The sequence below is a fragment of the Centruroides sculpturatus genome, unplaced genomic scaffold, assembly GCF_000671375.1.
Source record: "Centruroides sculpturatus isolate CEXI.00-Female unplaced genomic scaffold, Cexi_2.0 scaffold504, whole genome shotgun sequence".
In the NCBI taxonomy this organism is placed as follows: Eukaryota; Metazoa; Arthropoda; class Arachnida; order Scorpiones; family Buthidae; genus Centruroides; species Centruroides sculpturatus.
This window is the reverse complement of record NW_019384908.1, coordinates 262,540-277,096: the sequence shown is the minus strand read 5'-3', so window position 1 is coordinate 277,096 and position 14,557 is coordinate 262,540. Positions and strand designations below refer to the sequence as shown.

At 32.9% G+C, this 14,557-nt stretch overlaps 1 protein-coding gene across 19 annotated transcripts in view; it reads left to right on the top strand.

The window, feature by feature from the left end:
- The window catches only part of LOC111631595 (cyclic AMP-dependent transcription factor ATF-1-like), a 57,654-nt gene extending 43,097 nt beyond the window's left edge, over positions 1-14,557 (top strand). For 17 of the 19 annotated variants that reach the window (XM_023375872.1, XM_023375876.1, XM_023375874.1 and 14 more), the window contains 5 exons: positions 868-960; positions 9,462-9,756; positions 9,836-10,000; positions 10,121-10,286; positions 14,375-14,557. In XM_023375872.1, coding sequence (XP_023231640.1) covers positions 868-960; positions 9,462-9,756; positions 9,836-10,000; positions 10,121-10,286; positions 14,375-14,519 — 864 coding nt within the window. In that variant the 3' untranslated portion in view covers positions 14,520-14,557. The remainder of the gene's footprint in view (positions 1-867; positions 961-9,461; positions 9,757-9,835; positions 10,001-10,120; positions 10,287-14,374) is intronic. The other 2 variants (XM_023375869.1, XM_023375868.1) reach the window with 2 other exon arrangements.

Here is a 14,557-nt window from a genome sequence, read left to right as displayed (position 1 = left end):
ACACTTCATGCAACACCTTAACTGATCATACCATGCCATGAACACATGAATGGCACTTTTGCATAGGTATTAATAATTCTAGAAAAACTTTAATCGTGATTTTTCTCAAGAATGCCTGAATAGTGGGTCCTATGGCTTTAGTAAAGTTTAAGTACGAGTAAATACTACACATCCACAAAATTTCATCGAAATCAATGATGACAACCTCCTGGGTTCCCCTTGTTAGTGTGGCAAGCCATGGATGTAAATGGAAACACTTCACAACCATACTTTGCAGAGGGGCTAAGAATGCTGATACATACTTGAACAAGTGTATGAAGAAGGGATTAAACCTGTTTATAACCAAACATCAAAAAAAATCAAGGAAATCTTGTTCTGGCTGGACTTGGCATCATTATGCCAAAAAAGTGACAGATTACCTTCCTTCCATAAATCTTAATTTTGTCTCAAAGAAGGACAATGTACCCAATGTACTACCCAAACCTTGATACCTGGCTCTCTTCAAAGTCAGGTATCAAGAACAATTTAATCCAACTGAAACTTTCTGCATTGAAAAGAATTTGGGGAAAAATTAATAGAGAGGTCATCTATGAGTCTAGAAAAGTAGTTTTGTTGCAGCATTTCCAGGTGCTGTCCATAAGGCCTACAGTGGAGTCATAGTGAACACAAACATTAAGACATAATAGATGGATATTACATGAATTACAGTTGTAATACTTTTGAAAATTCTGTGTTATTTGTAATGGATCCAAAGCTATTGGACATTCTTTATTGCACATTGATTTTTTTATTTATATTAAATAAAAATTTTGCAATATTTTTAAAACTGAATTTATAAGAATTATTTATTTTTAATTAAAATTTTAGTTATCAAAGAATGTCATACTTTTGAACAAAATTGGAGGACAAGGATCTGTAATTCAAAGTACAGAAGGAGAAAATAATGTACATCCTGTTCAAGTAAGATTTTTGTAAAATTTTATCAATATTGAAGTTCTTAAACTAATTTTTATATAGCACATTTAAAATTTAATGAAAAGGTTTCAGAATAACAAAAGACATGTTCTTTCTTTTTTTATCTATGTCTGGAGTTTGGAATTTCTAGTCCTTTCTGTAATTCAAAACTCTAAGTTTCAACAGTAACTTGCAATAATGGCAGGCATATCAACCTGCTGCTTTGGTGATTCAAGTTTGGTTTGAATCTGTGGTTAGCTCCTTAAATTTTCACAAATGAATTGATCCATACGTATTGGGTCTCATTGTGGACCTGGCCAAATCCATTACAGGCACATAAAAAGACAGTCTAATTGCCCACAGGCTAGATTTAAATTAAAATTTGAAATATACTAAATTTGTCAATTTATAAAATGTTTAGCTTATTAAGATTCTATAATAAGGATTGACAAAAATCCTTAAATTAGTAAAAATCCAATTTTTACTAATTTAAAAATCATAAACAAGAATGCAATTTTATAGAAGTTTACAATTTTTTTTTAATGAACAGATGAATATTTAATAATAGTTTTCTATTTAGAAATTTTCAGAGATGTCAAAACTTGAATTTAATTATTGATAACTGAATTGTTAATATAAAACTATAAAATATCTGCATTCACAACACTCAAAATTAAATACTTTCTAAAGATTTATTTTGGTAAAAACTTCAAATTGTTACTGAACTTGAAAGTAATAGAGTTTGTTTGGAATGTTCCTTAAATGACTTTAAGAGGTTAGCTAATTGTGCTATCTGTTGGGCAATGCATGAATTTTTCAGTAATCAATTTTTGTTTATTTATTTATTAGTGCAAATTTTTTTATCTTTGTATGAAAAATAGAGCTTTAAACTGCAGTCATGCTGTATTTCAAATGCAAAACTATCAGAACTCTCTGAATTGATGAAAAGAACTCACAGAGATGAATGGTTATCAAAGCCAATCTGTATTAATAATACAAATCTTGCTGTAATGGTTAACATTTGTTGGATGGATGTCCATCCATAATCAATGAAAATCTGTGTCTGAAGAATACTATAAGCAGTCTCTGGAATCTTTTCTACAACAGGTTATAGATTGTTTGTTCAAAATAACCCAACAAATTCAACCAAATTTTCATCAAAGCAGAGAATGATTCCTCTTCCTCAACACAATGGTGCACATTTCAATGTTTGTAACCTGATTTATAGACAAACAATAGATGACAACAATCTTTTATCTTACATATTTTCTGGACCTATCCCAGGAGATATTTTCCAAAACTCAAAGTTTTCACAAGGACAAAAATTCAAGAAAATAGTGACTGATTATCAGAAAATCATTCTAAAAAAGATCTGGTGACAACAATCTTGTCATCACATCAGGCCTTCCAGGGACTTCTAAAACCATGCAACTGTGAGATCTAGAGCCCAATTTGTCTCTAATTTAAGGAAATTTTTAACCCATTTCTCCATTGCAATCATTAAGAAAACATTGCACAGAAAAAGGATTGAATGTTGCCCTTCTCATCAACAACTGTTAAGAAATTATAACAATCTATTGTTAAAAGAGGGGAATGTCAACCTTCAAATGAATAAACAGGATGAATCTAACAAGTCTCGAACCAAATATTGTACTATCAGCTCTGTTTAAATGGCATCTTAGCGTCATCAACGACTCACCTATAACCTCACACCTGCAACTTCATCACCAAACAGCTGATCACCTGATCATTTTCCCAGGCCTAGGAGGATAAAAGGAGCTTGAACTCGAGATTCGGGGTGGACTCCACCATAGAAGCAGATAACCCGAGTCTCCCTGTCTCAATATATTCTGGTGGACATACCCAGAGCATAGGAGAAGCTCTACCCGATGGCCTACAATCTAGATCCACGGGCACCATCCCCAGGCTATACTCGTCATTATCCAGGCAGAGACCCCTGGTCAGATCTGCCATACGATGAGGAAGCCATCGACTATGACTCAACCTCATCTATTCCCCCACAGAGGTAGAGAATCTCTCTCTCAGATGTATTTCGGTAGATTATTTGTAAACTCTCTCAAAGACGTAGATAGAACAGGAATGATTTCCTTAGAACCTCGCAAGCACCATACTTACACTTAATATGTAGTTATGTTTTCATAGTTACCTTGTAATCTAAGTTTATATCGTATACAGTAATACCTCAACTTACGCTACCCCGACTTACGCGATTTTCAAATCTCATCGATTCATCTTTTGTTTGAGCGCCATGCAACTCTTGATTACTCACTCCCCCCACACTATTGTTCAGCTTACATGTTCGGACATGTCGTGTCGAATCGACACATAGCTACAATTTATTTTGTGTTATTTATTTCTGTGTTTGTTATATCTACGGAGACTTGAGAGACTGTACTATGTCATCCAAACGAAGTAGAACTAATTCTTCTGCATCAAACAAGAAAAGAAAAAGTTTATCTTTGGAAAATAAAGTGGAACGAGTTAAACGAGAATGACATCATCGTTATTCCTGTTTCGTTAGATTTTTAAAACGATTCGTTACTAACGCATTTAACTCGTTTGATTTTACAAACGTACCCATTATTAAAGACTTCGATACAAAAATGAAAATTTGTGAATTGGCAAAGAAGTTTGATCTACCGGAATTGACGGTCAGAACAATTATAAAAGGAAAAAAAAAAATTTTCAAAGCTGTGAAAAATGCTGAATCATTAAATTCAAGCATCATTCGTAAACGTCATGGTATTATCGCTGAGATGGAAACAATGTTAAAATTATGGCGTGATAATCAAGTAAATGTGAAAAGTTGTAAAATAATAATACATATGTATAACAAATTAGGCCTATATTATCTAAGATTTTATTAAACATTTTTTTCTAAATTGTTGTTTTCTTTAGTCTCAGGCCCCAATTAAAAATTATTTATATGCAAAATTATACCCCAACTTACGCGGTTACCGCTTGGTCCCACCTATCGCGTAAGTTTGGGGTATTACTGTATATTAAATTTGTTAACTTGTTTAAACCAGATGTCGACTCCATTTTTTGGCTTTTAGACCCTATCAACTTGCCCATTGCACTCACCACTCAACTAATAGCCATCCTTTAATTTTTGAACTCTGTGAACCAAATAGATTAGAATAATTGCGAGTTAGGACACATTTAACTCTATCCTAACTGATGTCAGATCTTGACAGGGGACAGAAATCTCGCAATTTCCTTGTCTTTTATAATCTATAAAAGCCATCCAGTGACCAAATGAACAGGTTTTACCAACTGGTTGCCGACTAAGTGGTCTATAGCCCTCTTTGCCCCCTGGTTTCTCACGCATGTATATATTGAAAAGGAAAGAAAATGTGAGAAGTAAATCAATAACATCTCTCTATGTATTGAATCAATCTAGTAACTTTCTAGACATATTGTGTTATAAAAAAAAATTTGCAAATGAAAATTTCAAATATAGAATAAATATTCAGAATTAATATTAAAGTATAGTAAGTAGTTTTATAATTTTTTTAATTTAAAGGTTATCAAATTTCTATTGCTTATCTTCTCCATTTTTATTGATGAGGATGTCACTCTTGTGTTAGTATAATAGAATGAACAGTTTAGTAATTCTGGTAAGTTCTTTAATTAAAGCATCAAGACTTAGTTTTTAGTTATTAGGAAAATTACTCTTTTATCATCTGCTGATTCATTTCAACAACGTAATACATTTATGTGCTCTATCGCTTGTTTTGAAATCCAGCAGCATTACATCTTCGTAACTCTGGAAATCATCTGCCATAGCACAATAAAATGGGCTTTTTTCATGGATAATGTAGATGTCATATGTATAAATTTTAAGTAACTTAACAACAGAAATTCATAAAAATTACTCAACACTTATAAGATAAGCATTGCTCTTGTTGCCATATACAGTAAGACCCCACTTAATGCGGGGGATGCGTTCCTAGACGACAAAGTGAAACAATTTTAATATACAGTAAATAGGGATAGGGGAACACGCGACCAAAAAAATAAGCACATTTCACTATAATTTTAAGTTATTTTTATGTAAAGTTTTGCATAATAATATATGTTAAATAACACAAACATAGGCACATAGAAATATAACGTTAATTTTTTGTGACAAAGGTCCTGGCTCTTCTGAAATTCTTGTTTTTTGCAATGAAGTCGTGTAGTTTCATTAGTTGCTTTCTTTTTCTTTCCTTAAGCAAATGTCGGTAGCAGAAGATTGCATCCAAACCACCTCATTTTGGCACTCCTATCAAAATCTGGATCATTTGCTACAATTTATAAATGATTTTGGTTATTGTTACCAAACTTTTACTAAGGAAATCTGTAGAGAAATTCTTTGGGTTCTTTGTCTTCAGAATCTCTATTTTCCAGTTCTACATGAATTCCTTGTTCTGCCAATTCTTGAAGATTGTCATTGGTAAGGCTCTTACCAGAAACCTGCAATAACCCAATATCCTGCTCGTCTACATCTCCTGTATCGATTAAGCTGACAATTTTGTCAATGTAACGATACAGCGATAGGCTCTTCTCGATGACAATTCTTGGATACCTTCAGCTATAACTACTTCCACACTTCATTCATGCATTTATCAGTTAATTCTTGCCAAGCAAAGTCGATATTTCCTATAGCATCTGTGATGTTATATTTTTTCCAAAATTGCACAAAACAAACATGGATTTAAGGGAAGTACAGCACTACAATGAATTGCCACCTTTTGCTGATTGGTTCGTGTTTGGGCATAATCATATTATATACGAATCAATGAAATACCGTGTTAATTTGAATCAGAGTTAAGCGGGGTCTTACTGTACTTTCTTCAATTTAATGCTATGCCAAGATTTCTGTCGAGACAATTAACCATTTGTTGCCTTTAAATTTTTGTGACAACTTTTTAGCTCCTTTTGCTTAGGTTTCACTCACAAGTGGTGTCAGCTTTAGATGGTATGATCTAACTGTATAGTTGCACAAGACACTAAGAGAAAATGGGTGCAAAATTTTACTATTTATACATTGATTAGGCTGCTGGATGCCAAAACTTCTTGCACAGAGTGCAGATAAGACTAAAGCCATTGATATGAGGTTTTCACAATGGCTATCTCTGCATTCACACTTCTGTTTCTGGGATTAAGCATCCTGTTATCTTTAGTATATTGGAAGCAGAATTTATACAAGTGCTTTTCCTGAATAAATCAATGATGACATACCCAGTGTCCCTATCACATGTCATAAGCATGCCATCTACCAATCACTATCCTGATCAAATGGCATTGTGGCATTCTGTCCTAAATAATTGAAACAGATTAAAGGCAAATCAGCAAATTAATTAGAATCTTTTAAGATTTGTTCCAAATAAATGGCTGCCCCTATAGAATTTAATATATCTCTAATATTGAAATAATTTAGAACAATTTAATTTGGAGTCATCTGGAGAACCATCTGAATTTGAATCTCATTCCTATTATCTTACTCAATGATAAAATTCATTGTTGCTTAAACTATTTGAATTCTGAATAAGAAGCAGTTAGCAGTTTTTATGGTAGTGTTGGGGTTTAGCAGTGAAAGCACAAACTATTGCAATGAAGAAGTAATTGATTTGAGGAATCAAATGAATTGTTGTGTATTACACAAAATTTATTTGTTAAGATGTTGGATAATTGACTGTACTTTTCCTGGTTATTATGTACACATAACAAGGAAAGGTATTGGAGTCATGACAAATTTGACCTCTGGGTCTTTTGCAAACATTGAGACCTGAATCCAAAAAAGTAAAAAAAAAAAAGGAGGAAACTTCCATGTGTGTGTATGTATTGGCATCTATTTCATTTAATATCTCAGGATGAAATAGATTAAGAAATGAATTTTGATCTGGTAGCTATTTTGGACATTGATGCTATTCAATTTTGATGGTTAAAGGTCAAAGTGGTGGGAAGATAGAAGTCATGTATCATATCTTGAGAGAAGTCAGACTTAATGAAGATTTTATTTTATTAGCATATGCAGTTTTTTTTTTTATAAAACTCACCTCTACCCTCAAAATTAAGCTTTTTCCATTTTATAACACAATCATGGCAGATGATATCACACACGATTTTATTTATTATGATTAATAATATAAATGTGACCGTTGAGTCGGTATCTCTTCGATACCACGTCAGGATGACACCACTGTGTTCGTAGGTCAATGCAGAGACCACAAGTTCACGCGAGCAGTTACATATGAGGTTTGGACCCGTAATGGAGTGAACGGAGAGAAGAACGTTGCAGTGAAAGCACAAACTATTGCACGGAGTGAACGGAGAGAAGAACGGAAGGAACTGCACTCAAAGATGTTTTAACCATAAATAACCGTTTATTTATTTTAAATCTAAGTTAGTTATACATCCGAATTTAAGGTTACAAAGTTAGTATAGGGCTAAATATAAGTTACGTGAATCGCGTTCAGCATGGATCTTTTCTGCAATTCCGTTTCTGGTTACAATCGAGTTCGCGATTAGTTTACGCAGAGAGAGAGAGAACGTACAATAGTGCGTGGGCAGGATAAATACCTTAACTTATACTGATTTTTGAGTAATAAAGTTCCCAAATCCTTGGTTTCCAAAGTAGTTCTCTTGAAGTTCGTTGATATTCTAAAATTCAGTCGGCGAGGAAATAAACATACAGGTACAGTTCTCGAAGGTGATCTCGGCGGGAGGTGGACATGTCGTGCACACACAATCAATTCATAACTTCCCCGATCTTACTCACCATGCCTGTCCTTTTTATATGAAGTCATCTTTTCGGGCCTTTCCCCGTTTTCGTCAGGGATGACGATCTCCTTGGACCATGAGATGACAGGTGACAATTGTGACACAGAGATGTACTCATTTCAACAAGGAACCTAACTCGTGGGAATCTAGGGTTTTAACCAGATTTTATCGATTTTATTTTTCCCTTTTCTCTCTTAATTTTTTAACAACTCGTTCCGTCTTTATAAAGTTGCATTTAAAATTTAATTAAAATTTATAAAAAATTAAAGTCCACAACATGAAATTTCTGACCCTCACATAAATGTTGTTATTAAAATAAAATCTCATAACAGTTGGAAACTAGTTGCTGGACTTTATTTTTCTCCATTCCATTTAGGTTCCACTATCTGTAATTTTTACAAATTTAAATTTTATTTCTTATTTGGTTCTAAATTTGAGTTTAAGGAAAGGCATTGCATTCTGAAAGTTGGTTATAAAATGTCCAAAGAATCTGAAAAACAAACAAAATCACCCATTAACTAGATAGAAATAAACATGCAAATCACCTAATATAAATGTGTAAAAATGTTCCTTAATTAATTTAAGATTCAGAAGTCTGGTTCTAAAAACATTTTTCATATTATTTTCCACAGTCTCATTGTTGCCCAGAGAATAATTTTTAAAAAATAAATATATTGACAAGTTTTTAGGTGTTAGAATATCAGAAAAAAATTGTCCTGATACCATAAAGTTAGCAGTTTTAATTCAAAGACTCTTCTGCAGATTAAATGACAGGTAATTTGGGTATTGGCCCAACTGCTTTGTAGGACCCAGGATTGAATTTAAATGGGTGATAAACCCCAAGAATTTTTCAGAGGGGTAGTCTCTCTCTTTCTCTTTATCTGGCTGTTCCATCATGGGCCTGGAAAAAAAATCCTCTTAATGTTTGTAAAGTGGAAAGAGACGGGGGGAATTTCAAAGACTGATAGTTTGGTTAATCATTTCAAGAGGAATTATAATGTTATATTAACTATTATAGAAAGTAAAATTTAATTTTGTATTCAAGTCAAAATATCTGCAAATCTTTTGGTAATTTGAATATAAAACTTTGTTAGACAAAACATGTGTTACAAATGCTTTATATTGCTTAAAAACATTTTGAAGATGATTTACAGAATTTGGAAAACTACAAGTTGCCTCTTCTCTGTTAGATTTAAGACTGAATATCCATTTTTTCCTCTTTAGAAGTTACTTAAGCAAAGATATCTGTACATAAAGTACAATCTTTAGAATCTTCATATGAAAGATGCTCATAGGAAAAATACCCATTGATTTGGCATTGTTTTAAAAATGTAAACTGCTAGCCTGATTCTCTTTCTATTTAGCTGAAGCAAGTGAAGGAGCAGTTTATATTTTAAACCAATATTGAATTGATGGGGTTTTTCCTATGAGCATTTTTCTTTTCTTGATGATTTTTGAGATTTTATCAAATAAACTAATAAAAATAATTTATAAACAATTTTAATCAAAATTAATCTGAACACATTTTCATTTTAACAATAAATTGTTCAACAACTTAAGTGATCTGATATAACAACAATCTGATATAAGAAAATTATTTGTAAATATCATAAATGCACTTTGATTGTTTCAAATTTTCTATGTTTTTCTTTGTACTTTTAAAAATTATGAAAATTAACAATTAGAATTATTAATATGTAGGACAATACTTTTTACAGCTCATACAGACAACTAAAGAAGATAACGATAGTGATGGAATTGTAGCTTCTTACATTTCATCGGAAGAATCAAGAAAACGTAGAGAAATCCTTGCAAGGCGACCATCATATCGAAAGATACTGAGTGAACTATCATCTGCAGAGACACAAGGTGCAGTTGCAAGTTTAACAAATGATGTTAAAGAAGAGACGACGACGACTAGTGGCTCTGAAACATCAAGCCAGGAATCTGACACTGGAAACACAATAGTTGTCGGTAATACTCGATATCATACAGCAGCAGGTTTACTGAAAGGTATTTCTTTAATGAATTCTCAATAATAAATCTTTTATAATATGAAATATGACTTAGTGTTGATTTTAAAACTAATTAGTGGTTCCAGCATCGGCAATACAATTATCAACTGGGACTCAAGAAGGTGGTCTGAGCAACCTTCAGACACTTAATCTTCAAACTATGACTAATTCTACATCAGGGACCACAGGAACAATCGTCCAGTATGCCGCTCAGGGTCAAGATGGACAGTTTTTTGTTCCAGGTAATTAAACTTTTTTACTAAACTTTATAAAAGTTTATTTTTGCTACATGATACTAAAAGTCTACAAATTATATCTAGATTGTATCACTTCTAATAAGTATAAATTCTCATAACTGCTAGTTACAGTATCTGCTGCCGATCTTCAAGCATATCAAATAAGAACAGGGTCGACTGCCTCAGGTCTGCCACAGGGTGTTGTCATGTCATCATCTTCAAACATCCAGAGCCAGCACCAAATAGCAGAAGAGGCATCTAGAAAACGAGAGTTGCGGTTATTAAAAAATAGGTAAGTGATATAAAATATAAAACAACAAACTACTTTTGGTAATTGTTTTTGTATTTTGTTTTCTCTACATAATCTCTCTATTAATATGTTAATTTTGAAAAACAATAATAATTGTCTAACACACATTTTTGAGGACATTTTGATAGTAAATCAACATGAAAACTAACCATAAAATGTGTTTTTGATGTTCAGTCTCATAGACATATTTTAGCAAGTTAAACATTTGTTGATGTATTGTAGAATTAATTGATCATATTTTGTGAATGGTTGGATGTGCAAAAGTTGTTGATCTTATAGCCTAATCTCTGTCAAATTTCTTTGCATGAGACTAGAGCATGCACAGCAGTAATCTATATATAAAAATGAGAATTTTGTTTGTTCACTACACACTCCTAAGCTGTTCAACCAATTGCTATGAAACTCTGCAATTACAGTTACATTGCATAGTTACATTCACATAGTTCTAACTTAGATAATGTTGTACATTCCATCCCAAAATATTGATTGGATTTCTATCTACATTCCATATGCTGGCTTTATGCATAGTGCCACCTATTGGAAAAAACTTCAGAAAAATAATATAATATATATATTGTAAGAATTATATTTAGTTTATTTGTTTGATTATTGTGACAATGATATAGAGCAGGGGTGTCAAACCCATGGGCCGCATGCAGCCCAAGGCAAGTTCCAATGTGGCCCAATAAATGTGTAAACAAAACTGACAAATTTTTTTTTTATTTATTTATTTCAACGGCATAAACCTTTAAAAAGAAGTTTCACAAAGCCGTAAACCTTTATAAATATTTTATTTTTTAATCCTTTGAATCCCAACTCTAGTTTTATTTAATATTCCTTTCAGCATTGCAAGATTTGGCTACCCTTTTTTTAGTTTGGCATAAAAAATATCATTTGGCGCATTGGCTACATTTTAGGCTACATATTATTTATAAATATATTAGTTGAATAAAAATGCACTTTAAAATGGTGTTTTTTTTGGTTTTTTATTAATTAGAGACCCAAATATTTGTATTTTTTTTTCAAATAAATTTTTGTCTGTCTCCTTAGAAATAGATCGATTTATTTATTATAAAGTAGAAATTAAAAATGTCTGTAGAAGTAATTTTTTAAAATATCCTTTTTCGTGATAAAGTTTTAATACTTGTTACTATAATCTAGACATGTAAATCCTTAAATATACGTGTATATTTAAGGATTAGTGTGTCTATTTCACGCTATATTAGGGGTGTCCAACCTTTTTGTTTCTATGGGCCACAAGTATATTGTGGCCCAGAGAAACGAAAAGGTTGGACATCCCTGATATAGCGTGAAATAGACACACTATATCATTACTGCAACAGGTACCACATAGCACTTGCCTGCATGGAATCAAAAGTGTTACCCCATAAAAAGTCTATAAGTGTTTAATTTTCCACGTCTAACGGCTTGGGTTTTTTCATTTCTGAATGGTACTTTCTTAATTCTGTGGAATCTGCGAATATCTGAGGGATGATATTCGCAGGGGTGAATGAAAATGATATGTCACGAAAGGATGGGGCGAGTACGATATAGGATCAAACAAGTTTTATGTACCAAAAATATGATTATATCGGATCACAATACAAGAGGTCAGCTTAGGCCTGGCACGTGGCAGCTTACACAAAGAGTCCACCGAAGACAAATCAAAGGACACACCTTCACACCTGAACGCCAGGAACCAGAATGCCTTGTTTCCGGTTCCCCACTATATATAACTCCTCCACCACTAACACCGTGCTGACACACAAAAACCACCCAAAACACAAATAAAACCGCGCGTACACAGTAATCGTGACAATTGTTTACATTAATTACATTGGCAAAATATGTATATATACACAAAGATAATTATAAGCAAAAGAAAACAAATTTTTTTTTTTTTTTACAGCAGAGACCGACAATATACACACGGATGACACAATTCTAATAAGTGCTCTCCAGTAGCAAAATGCATAAAATCACTGAACTCTGGTTGTTAGTTAGTCGTGGGTTTGAGCTTGTCACAGCGAGCAGTTTTCTGGATTTTCTTCACATTAGTAATACCTAAATAGGGTCCAGCTTTACATAAAACACTTCCTGGGATGCATTCCCCTTGGCAGATTGCTTGTGTTGCATTGCTGTAACAAACTAATTCTACTAACTTGTAAGTGATTATTTATTGTGACATCATTGCAATGTTCTCAATTCTTTTAGTAGTGTCTTGCCCCTGTACATCATACTTTTACTGTTAGCAATAGAGTTGTGTCAGTCATCTATATAACTCTGTTCAGGGGAAAATTTTGAAGTAATATGACTTCCATTACAAACCAGAAGTTCATATATAGTTAATCTGGACCTCCTGCCCTAAGCTTGCCACATCTGTTATTGACTCATGTAGGTAACTCCTTTCTTGAGATTAAGGAAGAACAGACAGACAGAATGCCATAGGTCTACAATTTTTTCAAATTGCAGCCCAAGAATTTTTTATAAATGTAATATTTATGAGAACATACTTCCCACATAGTTTATATTAGGGGGACTGGAAAGTAATGTCGTTTCTGTGCATGTCAATATTTGTTTATCATTTATCAGCTCATTGTGTACTTCAAAGCCATGCCAAAGGTATTTTAAGGTTAAAGTGACTTGTTTAAATCAAATATTTTTTTTTGGCATTTTGGGTGAAATGGCCAGCCAAATATCAGAAGAGGTATATATCTGGCATTGTATGTTTTTTGAGTTTACAATTTAGGTATGCTATTGCATTACTACTATTGTGAGGGTCCAGCCGTATATCCCAAATTCGCTCGGATGTTGTAACTGCCAGGCTTATGGACACACCAAATGTAATTGCTGGAGCAAAACATGATGTCCAAACTATGAGGAACAACCACATGAAAGTAGCTGCCCAAACCAATCTGTATGTAAATTGTGGAGGAAATCATATAGCAATCTCCTCAAGATGCCCAAAATGGACAGTAGAAAAAGAAATCCAGTGCATAAGAGTGATAGAAAGGACTATCTATATAGAAGCAAAGTGGAGATATATGCAGATATGTCCTACTAAACCCACATATGCCAATAAACTCATACAGAAAATCTCACATGCTGAGTTTTGTTTGAACTTACTATCTCCAATGGAATCTACCAAAACCATACAGAAGAACATAGAAACAAAAAGCACGTGTAGAAGCCTCTACAATCTACAGAAGGGGTACTCAGGGATTTGTATTTCTGTCCAAGCGGTACACACCAGAAGTTCAAGAACCACTGCACTAGAAAACTCTTCCAGGAGATTCTCTTTGATTGAATGCAAATAATTGGAACAGGCACAACTAGTTATTTAGAATTACATTATTCTAATAATGACAGTGAGTTTTGTTAAAGTATGGCTTCTCAAATTTCAAAGTAGGCATTTGTTGAAAGTTGAATGGGTGGCTGTTTTAAAGATATATATTTATGCACCGGCTCAGAGTGTCTGTTTGTTGTTGACAGTTTATTCCCAGATATACTAGATCACATGATTTTTTGCTTAAATAGTTTAAGAAAACTATTTAATAGATTTAGAATACAGTCGACCCTCCTATAACACTGTTGATTTTTCTGTTTTATATGAATTCCATGTTGTATGAGTCATTTAGATTTTACAAATATGTGAGCCGTTCACAGCCTGGCACACGTATTTGTAAAATCTAAGTGACTCGTACAACATGGAATTCATATAAAACGAAAAAATCAACAGTGTTATAGGGGGGGGTCGACTGCATATTGGACAATTAGAAATCTTTTCTTCCAAATATAAAATTAATCGTCATCTATTTAATAGAAACACAAGAATATTTCCACTGAAGATTATTTCATTGTTTTTTTGGATTGACTAGCTTTCAGTAGTAAAGTTTTTTTAAAGTAATCATCATTCCATAAAAAAAGACAGTACATTCCATAAAAAAATGTACAGTACATTAAATGGTAAATGACAATAACAGAATTTAGTTTTGAAAAAATTGAATAGAATATTTTAAAAATAATAACGTATTTGATTACTTACCATTAATTAATATTTATTTATCTAGGGAAGCTGCTAAAGAGTGCAGAAGGAAGAAGAAAGAATATATAAAATGTTTAGAGAATCGCGTGGCCGTTCTGGAAAACCAGAACAAGGCTCTCATCGACGAGTTGAAATCATTAAAAGAACTATATTGTCAGAAAACCGATTGAACTTGAACGTCAAGCAACTTGTACTTTTTGCACGAGAA